The 15,279-nt window shown below is 41.8% G+C and overlaps 1 protein-coding gene across 3 annotated transcripts in view; it reads right to left on the reverse strand.

The window, feature by feature from the left end:
• Positions 1–15,279, reverse strand: part of LOC123983334 (potassium voltage-gated channel subfamily H member 4-like) — a 40,738-nt gene that overhangs the window by 21,570 nt on the left and 3,889 nt on the right. Inside the window, exons 1-4 of one of the 3 annotated variants that reach the window (XM_046069558.1) lie at positions 14,438–15,048; positions 5,288–5,521; positions 3,492–3,611; positions 2,838–2,971 (exon numbers count right to left, since the gene is read on the reverse strand). In XM_046069558.1, coding sequence (XP_045925514.1) covers positions 2,838–2,971; positions 3,492–3,611; positions 5,288–5,521; positions 14,438–14,513 — 564 coding nt within the window. In that variant the 5' untranslated portion in view covers positions 14,514–15,048. Of the gene's footprint in view, positions 1–2,837; positions 2,972–3,479; positions 3,612–5,287; positions 5,522–14,437; positions 15,049–15,279 lie in introns of those variants that run through there. The other 2 variants (XM_046069557.1, XM_046069559.1) reach the window with 2 other exon arrangements.

Below are 15,279 nucleotides of genomic sequence, written 5' to 3' on the forward strand. Positions count from 1 at the left end.
GGTCCAAGGTCAACGCAGCCGTCTACCAGGAAGTTTTAGAGCACTTCATGCTTCCTGCTGCTGACCAACTTTATGGAGATGCAGATTTCATTTCCCAACAGGACTTGGCACCTGCACACAGTGCCAAAGCTACCAGTACCTGGTTTAAGGACCATGGTATCCCTGTTCTTAATTGGCCAGCAAACTCGCCTGACCTTAACCCTATAGAAAATCTATGGGGTATTGTGAAGAGGAAGATGCGATACGCCAGACCCAACAATGCAGAAGAGCTGAAGGCCACTATCAGAGCAACCTGGGCTCTCATAACACCTGAGCAGTGCCACAGACTGATCGACTCCATGCCACGCCGCATTGCTGCAGTAATTCAGGCAAAAGGAGCCCCAACTATGTATTGAGTGCTGTACATGCTCATACTTTTCATGTTCATACTTTTCGGTTGGCCAACATTTCTAAAAATCCTGTTTTTGTATTGGTCTTAAGTAATATTCTAATTTTCGGGGGATACTGAATTTGGAATTTTCATAAGTTGTCAGTTTTAATCATCAAAATTAAATGAAATAAACATTTGAAATATATCAGTCTGTGTGTAATGAATGAATATAATATCCAAGTTTCACTTTTTGAATGGAATTACTGAAATAAATCAACTTTTTGACGATATTCTAATTATATGACCTGCACCTGTATCTGTTTAACATTGGGTACGTGTCTGCAAGATAAAGGTTTTCCAAATTCACTGATAGAATCACAAGACACAGTCCAATGAGCTGTCAGAGATCCAGAAAAACAAAACAATACCTTGCAGAATACGTATGTATAGATCAAAATTCTAACCCGTAGATGTTTTTGCTACAAAAACTCGATAGTTGCCTACAATTTAATATGCTACTACATCATCACAGACCTGTTCTGAATACGTTCTACTTCTGGAAATGACTGTTTACTGTCGTACTGAATTCTACAATCAGTCCCTAAGGTTACAATTAAATTAGGCAAAAGTGCTGTCTTGTATTATTGTCTTCTGTATGGAATTCACCGAAGTGACACAATTGTTGAAAATGTTGTTTTCTCTTAACTACAACATCTTTTGCAACTTTTGTCCCCTTGTGAGGATGCACTTGGCACAGAAAGGAAAATTGTAATCTCAGAGGGAATTAATAAACACTTTAAAATGGTAATTAACTAATGGGGAAACAGTGGTGGTTACAGAAAAAGTGTCATTGTATGCATGTGTGAAAAAGGAGAGCGAATGAGAGGCAGAGAGCAGGCTGCGTGAACACATTAACTCTGATTGTTAAATTTAATATTCCTAGATTTCTTTATTTCTCTGTGTGAGACAGACAAAGAGAAACTGTGTTCCTGTGAAAATACAGTCTCGTGCTGAGAGTGCTGGAATAACATTTGAATGATAAATATTGTGCTAAGTGTTGTGCCATATGTTTGTTTCTGCCCTCCTCAGAGGGCAATACATCATTTACTGTTTGTTGTATGTATGTGGATGTTTTTGTGGATATGTTTGAATGATACAAGTGAAATGTCCAATAGGCATTTTGCGTACCAGCAATGAGGAAGGGAAGCTCGAAAATTAGTATCAGGTAAGGGCCATACAATTAAAATGGAGGTACTTTGAAAAAGAGTGCTTCTCAGTGGTAAAATGTTATTAGGCTTCTCAGTTTTAGTGGTAAAATGAATAAGTGCTTTAGTGTCAGGCACCTAAAAGGTAAATGAATCTCTCCTAAAAAAAGGTTTTTCCATTTTCACATGCTAACATCAGCATCCTGAATCACACATGTCTCAGAGGCTTTCAACATTTTTCTAAATTGCTTTTAGGCCCCTGGGATGAAACGCCACATTGTGAAGGACAGGTTTGAGAACAGACCCAGTTGGTAACTGAGCCTCTACGGTCAGGAGAGCGGGATTATCTCAAAACGGTGCTCCGCTAGAAATTGCTCCCGTTTGTGCCTGAGTGCAGATCAGGAGCTCGCTCTCATGAATAACATTTACTTCAGAGTGTAGAACGACTTTATTGTTCAAACCCTATGACTTCCTTTGTTCTGTAAACTAAGACAAGTGGAAATGAAACAGACCATATCTGGGGTCTATTTCACCACAACAAATGGCCTCTTAAGGCACTTGAAACACAAACACACTTGAAAGACAGATGAAGGCAAGCAATTGCACGGACAAAATGACTACTTATCTGAAAAGTGTTGAAAAACTTCAATGTCAATATGGAATGAGCCTATTTTATCCAACTTCCCTACATTATCCAACTGGTTGTACATACATACTGTGTGGATTACATGGATACATTTGGATCTATGGGTAAATTTAAGGAAACATGCTGATGACATAATGGCCTATATCCTGGGGATCCTATTGGTAAGGTGTTAACATATCCAGACATTTCCCTCTAAAAAAGGTGATGATGATGGTGATGCATCCACCTCACTATCAGTGACAAACATCCTGTGCCTCCCAGAAACCACAGCTGCCACAGTGACCTTGCTATTTGTCCATTTAAAGCCACCAAACAACAGCTTACATGCAGAGAAAATGCAACAGAAGTGAGAATAAAACCATTCAGGAGACTTAAAATAGCAAAACCCATTTAATGAATTTTCCACTGAGATAAGCCAGACTCTGAGAATCTGGGTCAAGACTTCCCTCATATTGTCTTCCTAAAAACTCATCTTTTAGATGCAAGATTAATAATTCAAGCTTGAGAGTGAGGACGCCGCTTCTTTCAAGAAACTCCTGACTGTTTATTTTCTTAGAGGGTATGTTATGAAAGTACCATCACAGCCAGCCAATAGGTATGTGAGAGTGGTACTCACGCCACCCAAGTTGACCTCTCCTTTGCCTCCCCTCGAGAAATGGCTGGTCAGGTGGTACAACATGGTGCGTCCACGCTTCCTGGCCTCGCTGAAGTGAGAGCTGCTCTTCCTCCTGCGCCGCTTGTCCTCTGAACCTGTTACACAGTCACTCAGGTCAAGCGCATGCCACTTAGATCACAAGGTTGTGTCACAAGATATCTGAACACAGAACACCTGTTGAGAATATATTGTGTTATTTAATGCAATGCCTTTACTCTGGCAGGTTTTTATGCTGCATAATGTTTCCTGTTACACAGGTTAGACAAAATCACAACCACTGATATGAACTTCACTTTTATTCCATTGCATTCTAACAAAATGACTCTTTTTCCCCTGGCACGGTGCTTGGTATTTGCGTCAGACTGTGTCCAGGTTCCACTTGAAGGCACACCGCAGCCCAAATCAAACTCCCCATTGGAAAAACACTGTCTGAGTTCAGTGAACAAATACATGCCTAAACAAAATTGCCGGGTAGAATGTGACAGTGATGAACAAGAGTGCATGTGGAAAATTAAAGCCAGGGGCCAGAGGATGGCCCGCTCGTAAATCATGCTCATAGTAGGCAAATACGAGAGGTTTTTGAAAACAGGACTTGCAGCCTACCCTCCATCTTACTGTTGTGGTTGCTCCTTCCATAGGTGTCAGTGATGTCCTTGAATGAGAAGAGGAAGAGGACCATTTCTCCCTTCTCGTTCTTTATGGGCACGATGTCTAACAGACACCAGAAGGCCGCACCTGGAATAAAAAAAAGAAGAATTTTTTTTCCCTGTTCCTCATTTGGTGAATGGATGTCTCAACAGACACATCCAGGCCTGTGATTTCCCCACATCATGTCAGTTGTCTCACCATGTCTCCACGGCTGAGACATAGTAAGACAAGTATGGCATAGCCTTTCTTAAAATACACCTCAAACTAGATATGGATCATGTTCGGGAGGACTGTGCACAAAGGGAAAGAGCAAGTGAGAAGGTTGGTTATAACAAGTCAGGCAGGGAAGGAGCACCATAGATCCAAGACCTTGCCATAACCCAGTATGCTCATTAGCAACACTGCAGAAACTGTGCTCTGCCACCAAACAGATGTTTCACATTTCTACAGTGTCCCTAATGTGCTTGTGTGTGTGTGTGCACGTTTTTGTGTGTGTTAGGCATAAACAAGGAGAGAGAGAGAGAGAGGAAGAAAAGCAGTGTAGATGGTGGTGTTTTAGCACAAGGCTGTGGGTGTAAATACAACATGAGAGAATCTATTTGTGTGTTTTGTGCTTGCAAGCAGCAAGCACACACCAGAGTCATCTGTGTGTGTGTCTACTGAATTCCTTTAGTGTTTGAATTTATCATGAAAATCCTGCTAATACTGTACCCGTCATAAATATCTGCTAGCTGGATTACAGCTTTAAAATGTGATTGCTTTGTTCTCTTTTCCTTTTCTATCCTGCTTTTCTCTGAAATGGCATTATATTATTTTCAGGCACATTGTTGTAGTGGCACTGTCTTACTGTTGCTTACTTACTGTAAAAAAAAAAAAATAAATAAAAAAGAAGACCACAAGAAAAAGCTTCATTCAGCTGCAGTACAGATTTGGTAATCTATCTGCGTAATTAGCTGTTCACACACTTTGAGGGTGCAGGTTCGGGTCTATGTTGAGGGGACATAATCCAGTGTGCCAGTCAGAGAGGCTTAAACTGTGTTGTATGTTCTCTGTTCATGCATGACATTGTTATGAGCCCAAGACTTTGTCAGAAGGATTAGCGATAAGTCAGAAGGACAGCATTAAATTTAGTATTTAAGCAACTGTAATAAACACACACAGACACACACACACACACACACTACAGTACTTAAAGAAAGTGTGACTGGCTTTGGAAATATGCATTCTGACTGACTTTAAGCTTGTTATCCCAGCACACACGATTACTCTTTCTGGCACCTTTTGCACTCAAGTTGAAAGAATCACCAAGATGTGACTGACTGCAAATTTTCACTCAATTTGTTGGTTTTGTATTAATAATAATGAGCCCCAACTCTGCAAAAAAAACAGAAAAAAAGAAGAAGAAGGATGTATTGCATTGCTGACCTGCTGTATTTGAAATTCTACATCACTGGGGAGATTCATAATTCAACAAAATGTTCAGCTCTCATCTAAAAATAAATGTGCTCTTCATGATGTGGAGAACAAAAAAAATGAACAGATGATCACAGCCTGATCAAAACAGAACAGGATCTAGGAAGAAAGAAAATCAAGTCTCATCATTTCCCCAGTTAATAGAGGAGTTTGATCAAATGAACAAAAGACAGGAATGTTAATTGTCAGATAACCTTTTTACTTCTAAATGAAACAAACTACAGTGCTGAAATCTACAAGTTATGCAGAAACAGGGTGTCTCCTTCCCATCCTCTTTACCAAGCACCCACCATTCTTCTTGTAGAAGTGGACCTCGGCCTGGTACTCCTCTCTGCCCTCCAGAGCCTTCTCCATCTGCTGGGCCACATGCTCGCTGGTGTCAGCCCCGTACAGGAAGCGGCAGCTGCAGTTCTTCTGCATCACCTCAGTCCTCGTGAACCCCGTCAGTTCACAGAAGCCGTCTGAGCAGTAGACGATGGGGTAGCCTCGGTGGCCCTGGGCGTTACCCAACAGGAAATTACTGTCTGTGAGGGAGCGGGGCATGAAAAGGTGTTAGAAGAAGTGGAGCACCATGGAGGCAGAAAACAAAAGTTTAAAAAATGAGTTGCTCAAGGCCAATGTGAGGAAGCGGAAACTGAGACATTTTTGACTTTGTCGTTGATTAGCTAACACATAAGGAACAGTCGGGTGCATCTTGTTTTACTTTGGTGCAAATTTGTTCTTTGCTCTAGAATCAAAGTTTGTTTAGTTCTTTGAACTCAAAGCTTTGTAGGTTTAGTTCGACACTACTTTACAAGTTCAAAGCAAACACAAATCATGCTGGTGTAGACTCCATTTTGGCCTTAATTAATTTCCCCGGGCCGTCATCATCTGATTTCTGTTGGTGCTGGCAGTCAGGCCTACTGATGTGGGTGGTCAAAGGAATCGGCGACCTGGGCTGCAGACTGCAAGATATAAAAATAGCTGACTGGGATTTGAAAAGAGCACAACGGTTAGTAATTGATTCCCACGTCACTCTTAAGGACATTAAGGACCAGCCAGTAGAATTTAAAAAAATGTCGCCAGGGAACATCGTTCCTGCTCAGATTTAGAAAATCTAGGCCAATCAATGATTTTTATAATCGTGGGGTTTCTAAAGCCTGTTCATAAAACGGATATAATTGTCCATACAGCCAATGGGAAGCTGTGACATTTCAGGGTGCCAGGAACCGGTCCCCAAAGTATTGTTTCTGTGTCATCGCTACCGGCTACAGGTGTGCTGGAAGCTGCAGTGATGTTGACAGGTAGCCTACACGTCCTGCGCCTCTGGTGCATTAAAATCCGAGGGAGGCAGTGAAGTTACACCCCCCCCCCCCCGGTTATGTTAAATTATGAACAACAAATCCGTGTTAAAATAGGCCTATAGAAATCCTGCATTCAGGGAACTCCTACACACACACACACACACACACACACACACACAGAGAGCAAAGACAGTGGTCAGCAGAGCAGAGAGACTCAAGATTACTGTAGGCCCAAGTGAGTGCAATAAAACCTTCAGGAGTAAAAGGTCAATTTAAGGTTAGTAGTATCGATTAAATCCTAACGATTCCCAAACACGAGTTTAATGCTACAATTTGTCAAAAAACACATTTTAATGAGCAACCCATTTAATTTCCCTGAGCACAACTCAAATGACCACATGTGGGCCCCAGGGACTCACTATATAGAGGACCTATCAACATCGCTGAAGCTGTCAAAATTGATGGTAGTGGTTCACTTTCTAATTTGCTCAAACATTGGTGGCATCTTTGACATCTCTAGTCTAGTTAATGTACCTTTAATCCTGATTTTTTTGACGATTCATGTGTTTATTGTTGGACAGTACCTAAACATCTTTGCTTTGTTCCTTGCCATGCTTTCAGCACCATGGACAGCTGCCCAGCAGCAGGCCTTTATTGTACCATGTGCCGTTTTCTTGCTGTAGTTTGTTTATTATGTCTGCAGGACATAAACACCAGCCCTCTGCTCTGCATACCTACATACATATTCATCTTGGTAATAGTTTGACGTCACACATTCTGCTTGGTTGCTAGACGCATCTGACCTTGATGAGCTCAAGCGGGTACTTGCTGCAGTGTGGCTTCTTTGTTAGACAAACAGTTTGACTGTCTGTCTGCCAGAGCTACCTAAAAAGGAGCTTTGAAATACAGTACATTATAGGCCATGCCTGTTAAGTTCTTCTCTTTAACATTTCAAAACAGAATACATGGCAGCATACTCAGTGGTACTAAAACAAGATAAAAACAAATTGAGGGACTTCCGGTGACTTTATTATTTTTGCAGTATTTGATAAATGGAACATAACCTATACAGAAAATAAAACTCTGCACCTCTCTATAGAAACATTATGAGCTTTGGAAATGCATTATACAGTACTTTTATTTAGTACATTAGCTGCAGATCCAGCAGGGATACTATAAAACAGATAATCCCCACCTTTTTAGTCCAGCGTACTCCCACAGCCCTATCAAATGGGCTCAAGTACCCCTTCATCGTGCCCTTTAACTTTATGTAAAAATATTTCATCAGAGTGGATGTGATGGGTCCATGGCAGCACATGTGAATCCATGCAAGACATAGTCACCCTGGAATGGTCTTCTATATTTTTAGTCAGTTCAGTCAAGTTTGCATTCATACTACTACCACTTGTAGTGACAGAAGCTGGAAATTTAAGATGTTTATCCATTTTAACTTAGCTTGCTAACCAGTTTTTATAATTACACTTAGTGTTAAGGTATAGGAAACTCAGAAACTGTGCAGTGGACCTATTGTAACTGGAAGGTTACTTGTTTTTGTGAATAAATGTGATAAAAAATCATCACACTGATTAGTAAACTTATTTGCATATGTGGAGATACTTCATATATTTTTTCATCAAATCATAATTCCTCTATTTCCCTCCACAGTCTTTCCACACACACTCCATTTACTGCAGAAATAGCTCATGGGGTACAGATATATGCATATTTAAGGACATGTTTGTGCCAATATAATTGCTGATTCTTTGCAAAAGTCGGTACTGAGGCTTCAGACTACACTCCACAGTAGCAAACTTGCGACTGCCTTACTGAAAACATCAGACTCCAGATTTTCTGAATACAAATCAGAAAGGCAGGTCTGAATTCTCCTGATTCCATGGAGCAAGCCTAAGAAGTATTAAGCAGCTGCTATAGCACGTTCCACAATCTAGCACTCTAATTGGCCAGACTAAGCAGAAAGCAGTCCATAGGGGATGTCTTTTCTGAGCGGTGACAACCTTTCTTGGGTGTGCAGTGAGCAGCAACTAAACTGTCACTGTGGAATTATAGAAAGAGACAGGCATTAGTCGGATCCATCAACAGGCAGAGGAAGTTGTTACTGTTGCTGTTCCCCAGATTTTAACATGGAGAAACTGAGATATTTCTGTTGTGTAGCCTGCTGCAGATCTTTGTGTTCATGGGTTTCACGAAGAGTGACCGATAACTGTTGCTTTTTAACACATATAACCTTTTTTTCGCGTATAAAGTCACAACTCCGAAGACAAAATGCTCTGGATATCTGTCTCTGCCTTTTCACATCTAAAATAATAAATTGCCTGAAACAATGGCTGAACACTGCTGGAAAAAACAACCCTGCCCTCTTTTTCATGTTCTATAAATTTTCAACACCCCAACTCAGTGAGCCAGCAAGTGTTAGAGAGCAACGGCATTCATCTCTGGTTTATGTAATGTTACCCAAGAATAGGTGCATCTCTACTCAGCATCCCTAAATCGGTCCTCGAAATAGGTCAAGGGCAGTTGTAGTCATAAATCACTTTGTAATGATGTATATATACGAAGAGCCACAAGGAGAAAAAAAACTTTTATGCTGTGTTTGGAGTTATTTAAACTGTGCTGCTTTACACTATGAATTAGATTAATAATTGAAGTAATCTGCATGATTCAGAGTTCAGAGTAGTTGTATTCAACTTAGGATGTTTGATTCTTGGCACTTGATATTTAAATCAAGTGTTTTTAGCTTGAGTAAAATGCAAGCTAAGCTAATCGGCTGCTTGCTCCAGCTACATCTTTACCATGCATACATATCTTCTTTTTTGAACTTTCAAAAAGAAAGCAAATAAATGTATTTCCCAAAATGTCAAACTATTTCTTTAAGATAGTGACGCATGTCCTCTTCCTGAGCGGATAATTTTATATCCTGGAAAGAAGCCTTTAGTAAGTTGCCTTTGAGAACACATTTCTCTTCATTCACTTCAGCTTCTACAATTACATACTTATTTCCTCTCTGGTAACTTTGTAAACAAGCAATCCAGATAAACAGTTTCTGTATGTGTGTGTGTGTGTGTGTGTAAGATTGGGACAATGCCTCAATTCTTAGGCTGTAATCCTCTCAGGGATATTGCTTTGAGTGGCCGCTCTGCTGCACCAGCTTCCTTAATTACACATCTGTGCTGACTCGCTACAATTGTAATCTGACATGATGACGCTACATGCTACAGCTAACGACAAGCAGCCTCCATCATGTCCATGTCGACACAAGTTCTCCGGGGTATAAAAGACAGATGAAGCCCAAGAGGCTTGGCCACTGCCTCACCAGCTAATTACCACCCAGCAGCATGTAATTACTTATTGGGGCAGATGAGTGAGAGTGCAAGGAAAAGTGGACTTGCAGGGGGAAAGGTCACTGGTTTGGTAAAGAAGCATGAGACACTTGCTTGTATATTTTGATTAATAAAACAATTTTCTAGGTTTTAGAGTGACATACACAATTATAGTGATTATTTAGAGCTTGTTTGAGAAAATTATCTTTGCTGTGTGATCTGAATCCTAAAAAAGCCAAAAGGACAGTATTTATGCAGACCTTTATGCCTTTATTCTGAGAATGGTGCAAAGTGCTTTACAAAGCCTCACACCCACTCACACCTACATTCACACATTGAAGGCTGCCACACAAGGTGCAGACCTGCACATCACAAGCAGATTTAGATTTCAGTGTCATATACCTAGGAAAAGCCAGAGATCAAACCACCAATCCTGCGATTACTGAATGATCTCAGACTTTGACGATGCCGTGTCACTGCCTGGATCCAACTCAACACATGTAAACTATATACCAGGAGCTTCAAAAGAAGCAGCAGAGGAAGCCACACAATAGCTTCAGCTATCCACTGGCCTTTGTTTGCAGTGCTTTGCAGCTGCCTATTAAGACCCGTTTGGGCGACAGTGAGCTCCATAAGGATCAATGTGACAGTCCTCACTGTCTCCCCTTTGGTTCTTTGGTCGCCTTTAAATGGAAAAGTGTTTAGGGGGCAATAAATCCAGTTCTTATCTCTGACTGCAGCTGCCCTGTGGTTACGCTGCCCCACAAGGCGAGCACTACTGTCAGTGTGAAAACACCGCTGGGGAGGTCGCGTGAAGGAGCTGAAGGAAGTAGGGACGGGTGTAAAGGACAGGCGTGTACACTGTAACAAGATACAAGGAAGATTTATTTATCATTTTACAACAGGGTTGAGTAAGTTGTAAGTAAATAATAATAAAAAGTAAAAGAAATGAATAAAAACTATTTTACATGGTGCTGAGGATGAACTGAGGAGTCTCACAGCCTTGGGGAAGAAGCTCTGAAAATCTGGTGGATTCTATCTCTTGCCAGGCGGCAGCAGGGTGAACAGGCTGTGGCTGGGCCGGGTACTGTCTTTTAGTGTCCTTTGGGCTCTGTGCAGGCCCCTCACCTCACCGACATCACTAATGCTCAGCAGGTGGGTACCAATGAACTTCTGAGCGGTTTTAATCACCGCACAGTCGAAGGTGCAAGCAGGAAACTGGATGGTCCAGGTTTGAGCCTGAGTGACAACACACATCTGCCCTGTTGAAGCGGCCTGGAACAAAATACAGCTCCAGTGGTGCTGATCTTTAACTTCACCCTGACCCTTGACCTTTCAGGGATCAGTAGACAAACATAAAGACACATATATAAAATCTACATGCGAACACATGATAAACGCCAAGTCCAGGCACTCAAATACACAGCGACAAACGCACACATGCACACAAATCCTTGGGGAACAGTGATGCTGACATTGCCATGAGCCAAATGCTGTGCTGTGCAGTGCCAAAGGTTACTGACTTAACCTGTTGTGACATTTTGCCTATACAAGAGGGACCCTATGCTGCAAATGAGCTCTTTTCTCAGTCCAGGAACTGCTGAATTAAAACCCACTTAAAATTGCTGTCAGTTTTGTAAAAAGGTTATTTCCTAAGGTCATCAAAGCCCAATCAATATTTATGAGCAGGAACAACTTGCTCAGAGCCACAAACTGGAGAAATTACACTAAAACCCCCTGATGGCATGGAAATGCTCTATTTCTTTGTCCAGTTTACATGTAGTTGTGCTTTGCACAAATGCACAGAGTGGTGTTATTATACAGTCTGAGTAATTATATGGACATGCTGCAAAATAAATGTAATAGGATAATGATGTTTACATAAATAAATGTCTGAAATAAATTTTACTTTTTGTAAAAATCATTCTAGGCAAGGGGCTAAGTTCAAATGGCAATGATTTTGGACAGTGTTTGACTGCATAGCTGCTCAGTCAGCAGTGCTACTTTCTATTGTTTTCATTAAATGTTTTAAGCGTATCTGACTACACAAGTACTGAAATAATTGTTTTAGATATTTTAAGGATAATGAATGTTATATATGATGTGTACATTATGAGTTGGTGTTAGAAAAGCTTATTTTCCATGAAAAAGTTATTATTATTATAATTTTTTTTTTTAAATGGACGTGTTGGAGTGACACATTAGATAAAGATTTTGGACAATGTTTGACTGTGTGGCTGCTCAGTCAGCAGTACTGCTTACCTTGGTTTTGCTGATCTCCAGTAAAAACACTTTTTTATGACACCATATTGTACATTCAGTGAAAATACGTGACTTGCATCATGTTTTACCCATTTTAAGGCTGTATATGGTTTGTTTTTCGTGAACAAGGTAAATCACGTCACGATATCAGGGCTTTACTTTATGCCTGTATTGAATACTGAACAATACAAAATAATCGTAGTTATCAGCTTTATTCTATACATTTGCTGCTTATCTGTGAAAATGGGCTAAATCATACACACCACTTTTAAGGATTTTACTGAACCTATAAGGCACAAGAGCTGCAAGGGTCTGAGGGGGAGCTAATATTTATGGTTTTGCAGTGTGTCATACTGTATGCCTGACTGGTAATACTTTAAATTCATGTCTTGCACCTGGAGGAATTTCAGATTTAACAAAGTATTCGTAGATACCCTGCAGACATGTTATAAGACACTTTCACATGCCTGAAACTGTGAGCTGTAAGGTGAGCACACAGAAACATTCCTCCTTCAACAGATGAATGTGGAGACTAGTCTTGTAGTGTCAAACACACCAAGGTCAAACATCCAAGCAAAGTAACAAGAAGTAAAACACCTTTTTGAGTGAAGGGGGACTTTTAGGTAGGAAGCATTAGAACTATATACAGAGCCAAATTGTTTTCAGGCAAAAACGGAAAACCACCGTTAGCTGCAGCAAGCTGAAAGCAGTTTGATGTGAAAAGGGATCGCAGCTGCACGACCCACAATGCCACTTGTTTTAAGATGCGCCTTTCCAACAACAGGAGACCAGCTGCATACTAAAGTCCTTAATTGGAAAGCAAGTTCAAGTGTTGTTTTTTTTCGCAGGCCATCTTTTTCTCAGAGACCATCAAGAGCATCATCCATGTCAAGTGGCGGGACCCTGTCGCCCCGGCAACAGGAAGGAAGCTATTCTGAGCGCTGGGCACTCTGCCACTCCTCTGGCCTTATGGTGGCTTTGAGAACGGCTTGGAAGCGGCAAAACCTGGCATGGAGTTGCAAAGACGCGTACCCTGCTGCTACCAACACTCTTTTATCTCGGCCTCCTGTTGCTCTAAATGGTCATTATTTTGTTATTTATTCACAAGCATGCAGGAGAGAGAATAAACACAGACATAACAAGGTCGCCATGAATGCTAATTCTGTTGATGGTAAGGACTGAAATGCCACAACATGTGAAAGAGGAAGAGTCCTGTGACACGTCACTCAAAAGAGAACTACATGTTTGTAGGCATTACTCTTAATAATGAATAAATGTAACAACAAGAAAAGGAAAATGGCAGATCAGGAAGATCTGGCTTGTGCATTTAAGGTAATTGATAAATTAATAGTATTAATTTATTCTAATACTGCATTGAAAAAATGGTGTAACAAATTAGAGAAGACATTAAGCCTGAAAGGGAAGTAGCCTATCTCCCCCTCTTGACGTTCAACCAGAGAGCAACCCTCTGGAGCTAGCAGGGAGTCCATGTTCAGCTCAAGGACTCTTCAGCTGGGCAGATGCAACATGGGGGCACGACCCCAGATCCTCCAGCTGAACTGTGTACTACCCACATCATCTCTAGATGCAATGTTTGTGTCTTCTCATCTCATAAACTTCTTAATTTGTATTTTACAGTGTGAAGACTCTAGATGGGCTTTAAACTCCCGAGAGATCTTCTAATGCCTCATTAGATTGCCTGACTCACCACTGAAAGCTGTAATTGCATACCCTACACATCAGTTACACAGTAATGTCACTGTCAATGTCATGAACTGAGACCCAGCACGGAGAACAACTGCGAGCCAGCCGCTCATTCAGGCTGCTGCGACTAGCAGAGGGAGGACAGGCTGAATCGACAAGCGAACAAAACACAGACTTCCCCACGGTATTTGTTTACAACGAGTCGCAACCTCCCCTGAGGTGGCACAAGGTACAAAACAAGAGACACAAGCCAAGCAGAAACGGCAGTGCTGCCCAACGGCTGTGGTGGCTAGTTTGGAGCTAACTGTGTGAAACAAATGTGAAAAGACAACATGATTTCTGAAGGTCATTTTTTTCTCTGCTCGTGTCCTTCTGTAAAACAAACTTTTCTCCACAACCACCAGCAGATGTGGCTTTTTTTGGTTCAGATACAGAGCCCCAGAGACTGACCTGAGAGAAGCTGTACCTTGTTGATATTCCAAGTTCAAGCAGGTGATGAAAAGAAATTATTTTGTTTGTGGCAGTGGCTCTCTCCCAGAGAAAACACCAAGCTGCAACCAGCAAGCCATTCTTATTTACTGTGATGACAGCCATCCGTTAACTGTCAAAAGACCTTTAATTATTCATTTTTTGAAGTATTTTTTTTCTTCATTAGAGACAGGAAGTGAGGGGAGATGTCATATTAAATGTCCTTAAACTCGAACCAGGGACGTTGCAATTACATGGGCAGCAACATAAACTTCTAGGACACCTGGATACCCCACTTTATACTCATTTTGAAACAAGGGTAAGTTGTGTGAAAACCTACAAGCATCAAAACAACTCATCCCGACATTGTTCGCAATGTACTTACGGGTGCCATCGAAGCGCGTAGCAATAGTATCCAGGAAAGTGTTCTGTGGGGCCAGGAGGCCCTTCATCACCGGCATCTTGACCCAGATGTGGGACGGCCAACAGCTGCCTGGAGGTCACACCATCCCAGCGGCACAACAGGTGGCTTCCAGGGGCTCTCAGCAGGTGCGAGAGGAGACTTTGAGGTTGACAGTCCAGTGCCGGTGGCGGGCACACACATTTACAGCAAAAGCGGCCCCCCCTTTTCCAAGCGATGCCTCTCCCATAGACAATAGTGCAGTCTGGGAAGACTAAAAGAGCTCACTCCAACAATGCAAGTTTCAGGTGTGTAATCCCAGATAAGTAGAAATGAAGAGTTGCAATCACCGGCAGCTGCTCAGTAAGGAGGGATCAAGTCCAGGTGACGCTGAGATCCATGGAGCTTCAGATCAGTCAGCCCAGCTGTTGCCTGTCTGCACCTTTCAGTCGGAGAGCTCAAGTTATCCTATAAGTCCACTGCGCTTATAAAGAGGACCTATAAAGAGGAAGAATCTGCAAGAAAAAAATGAAATGTGTCTACACCTCTGTCGGGATGCTGTGGCAGAGCAGTTGCATCTTCTTGAGCTTTCTCTCTTCCTCGCTACTCTCTCTCGCTACTGCTCCCATCCACTCCTGTGAGATCCCGACCAATGAGATGCTGGTATCATCTGTGGGGACCTGTTTTCATCTGCGGTGGGGGGGGGGGGGGGGGGGGGGGGGGGGGGGGGGACACTGTAGTTGGATAATGCAGAGCAGAAGAGTCCAGACTCAAGGAGGCTGAGCTAACAGCCATGAAATTAAAGCATGGAGAAAGAAAAGAAGCAG

This window comes from Micropterus dolomieu, linkage group LG14 (assembly GCF_021292245.1).
Source record: "Micropterus dolomieu isolate WLL.071019.BEF.003 ecotype Adirondacks linkage group LG14, ASM2129224v1, whole genome shotgun sequence".
Classification (NCBI taxonomy): domain Eukaryota; kingdom Metazoa; phylum Chordata; class Actinopteri; order Centrarchiformes; family Centrarchidae; genus Micropterus; species Micropterus dolomieu.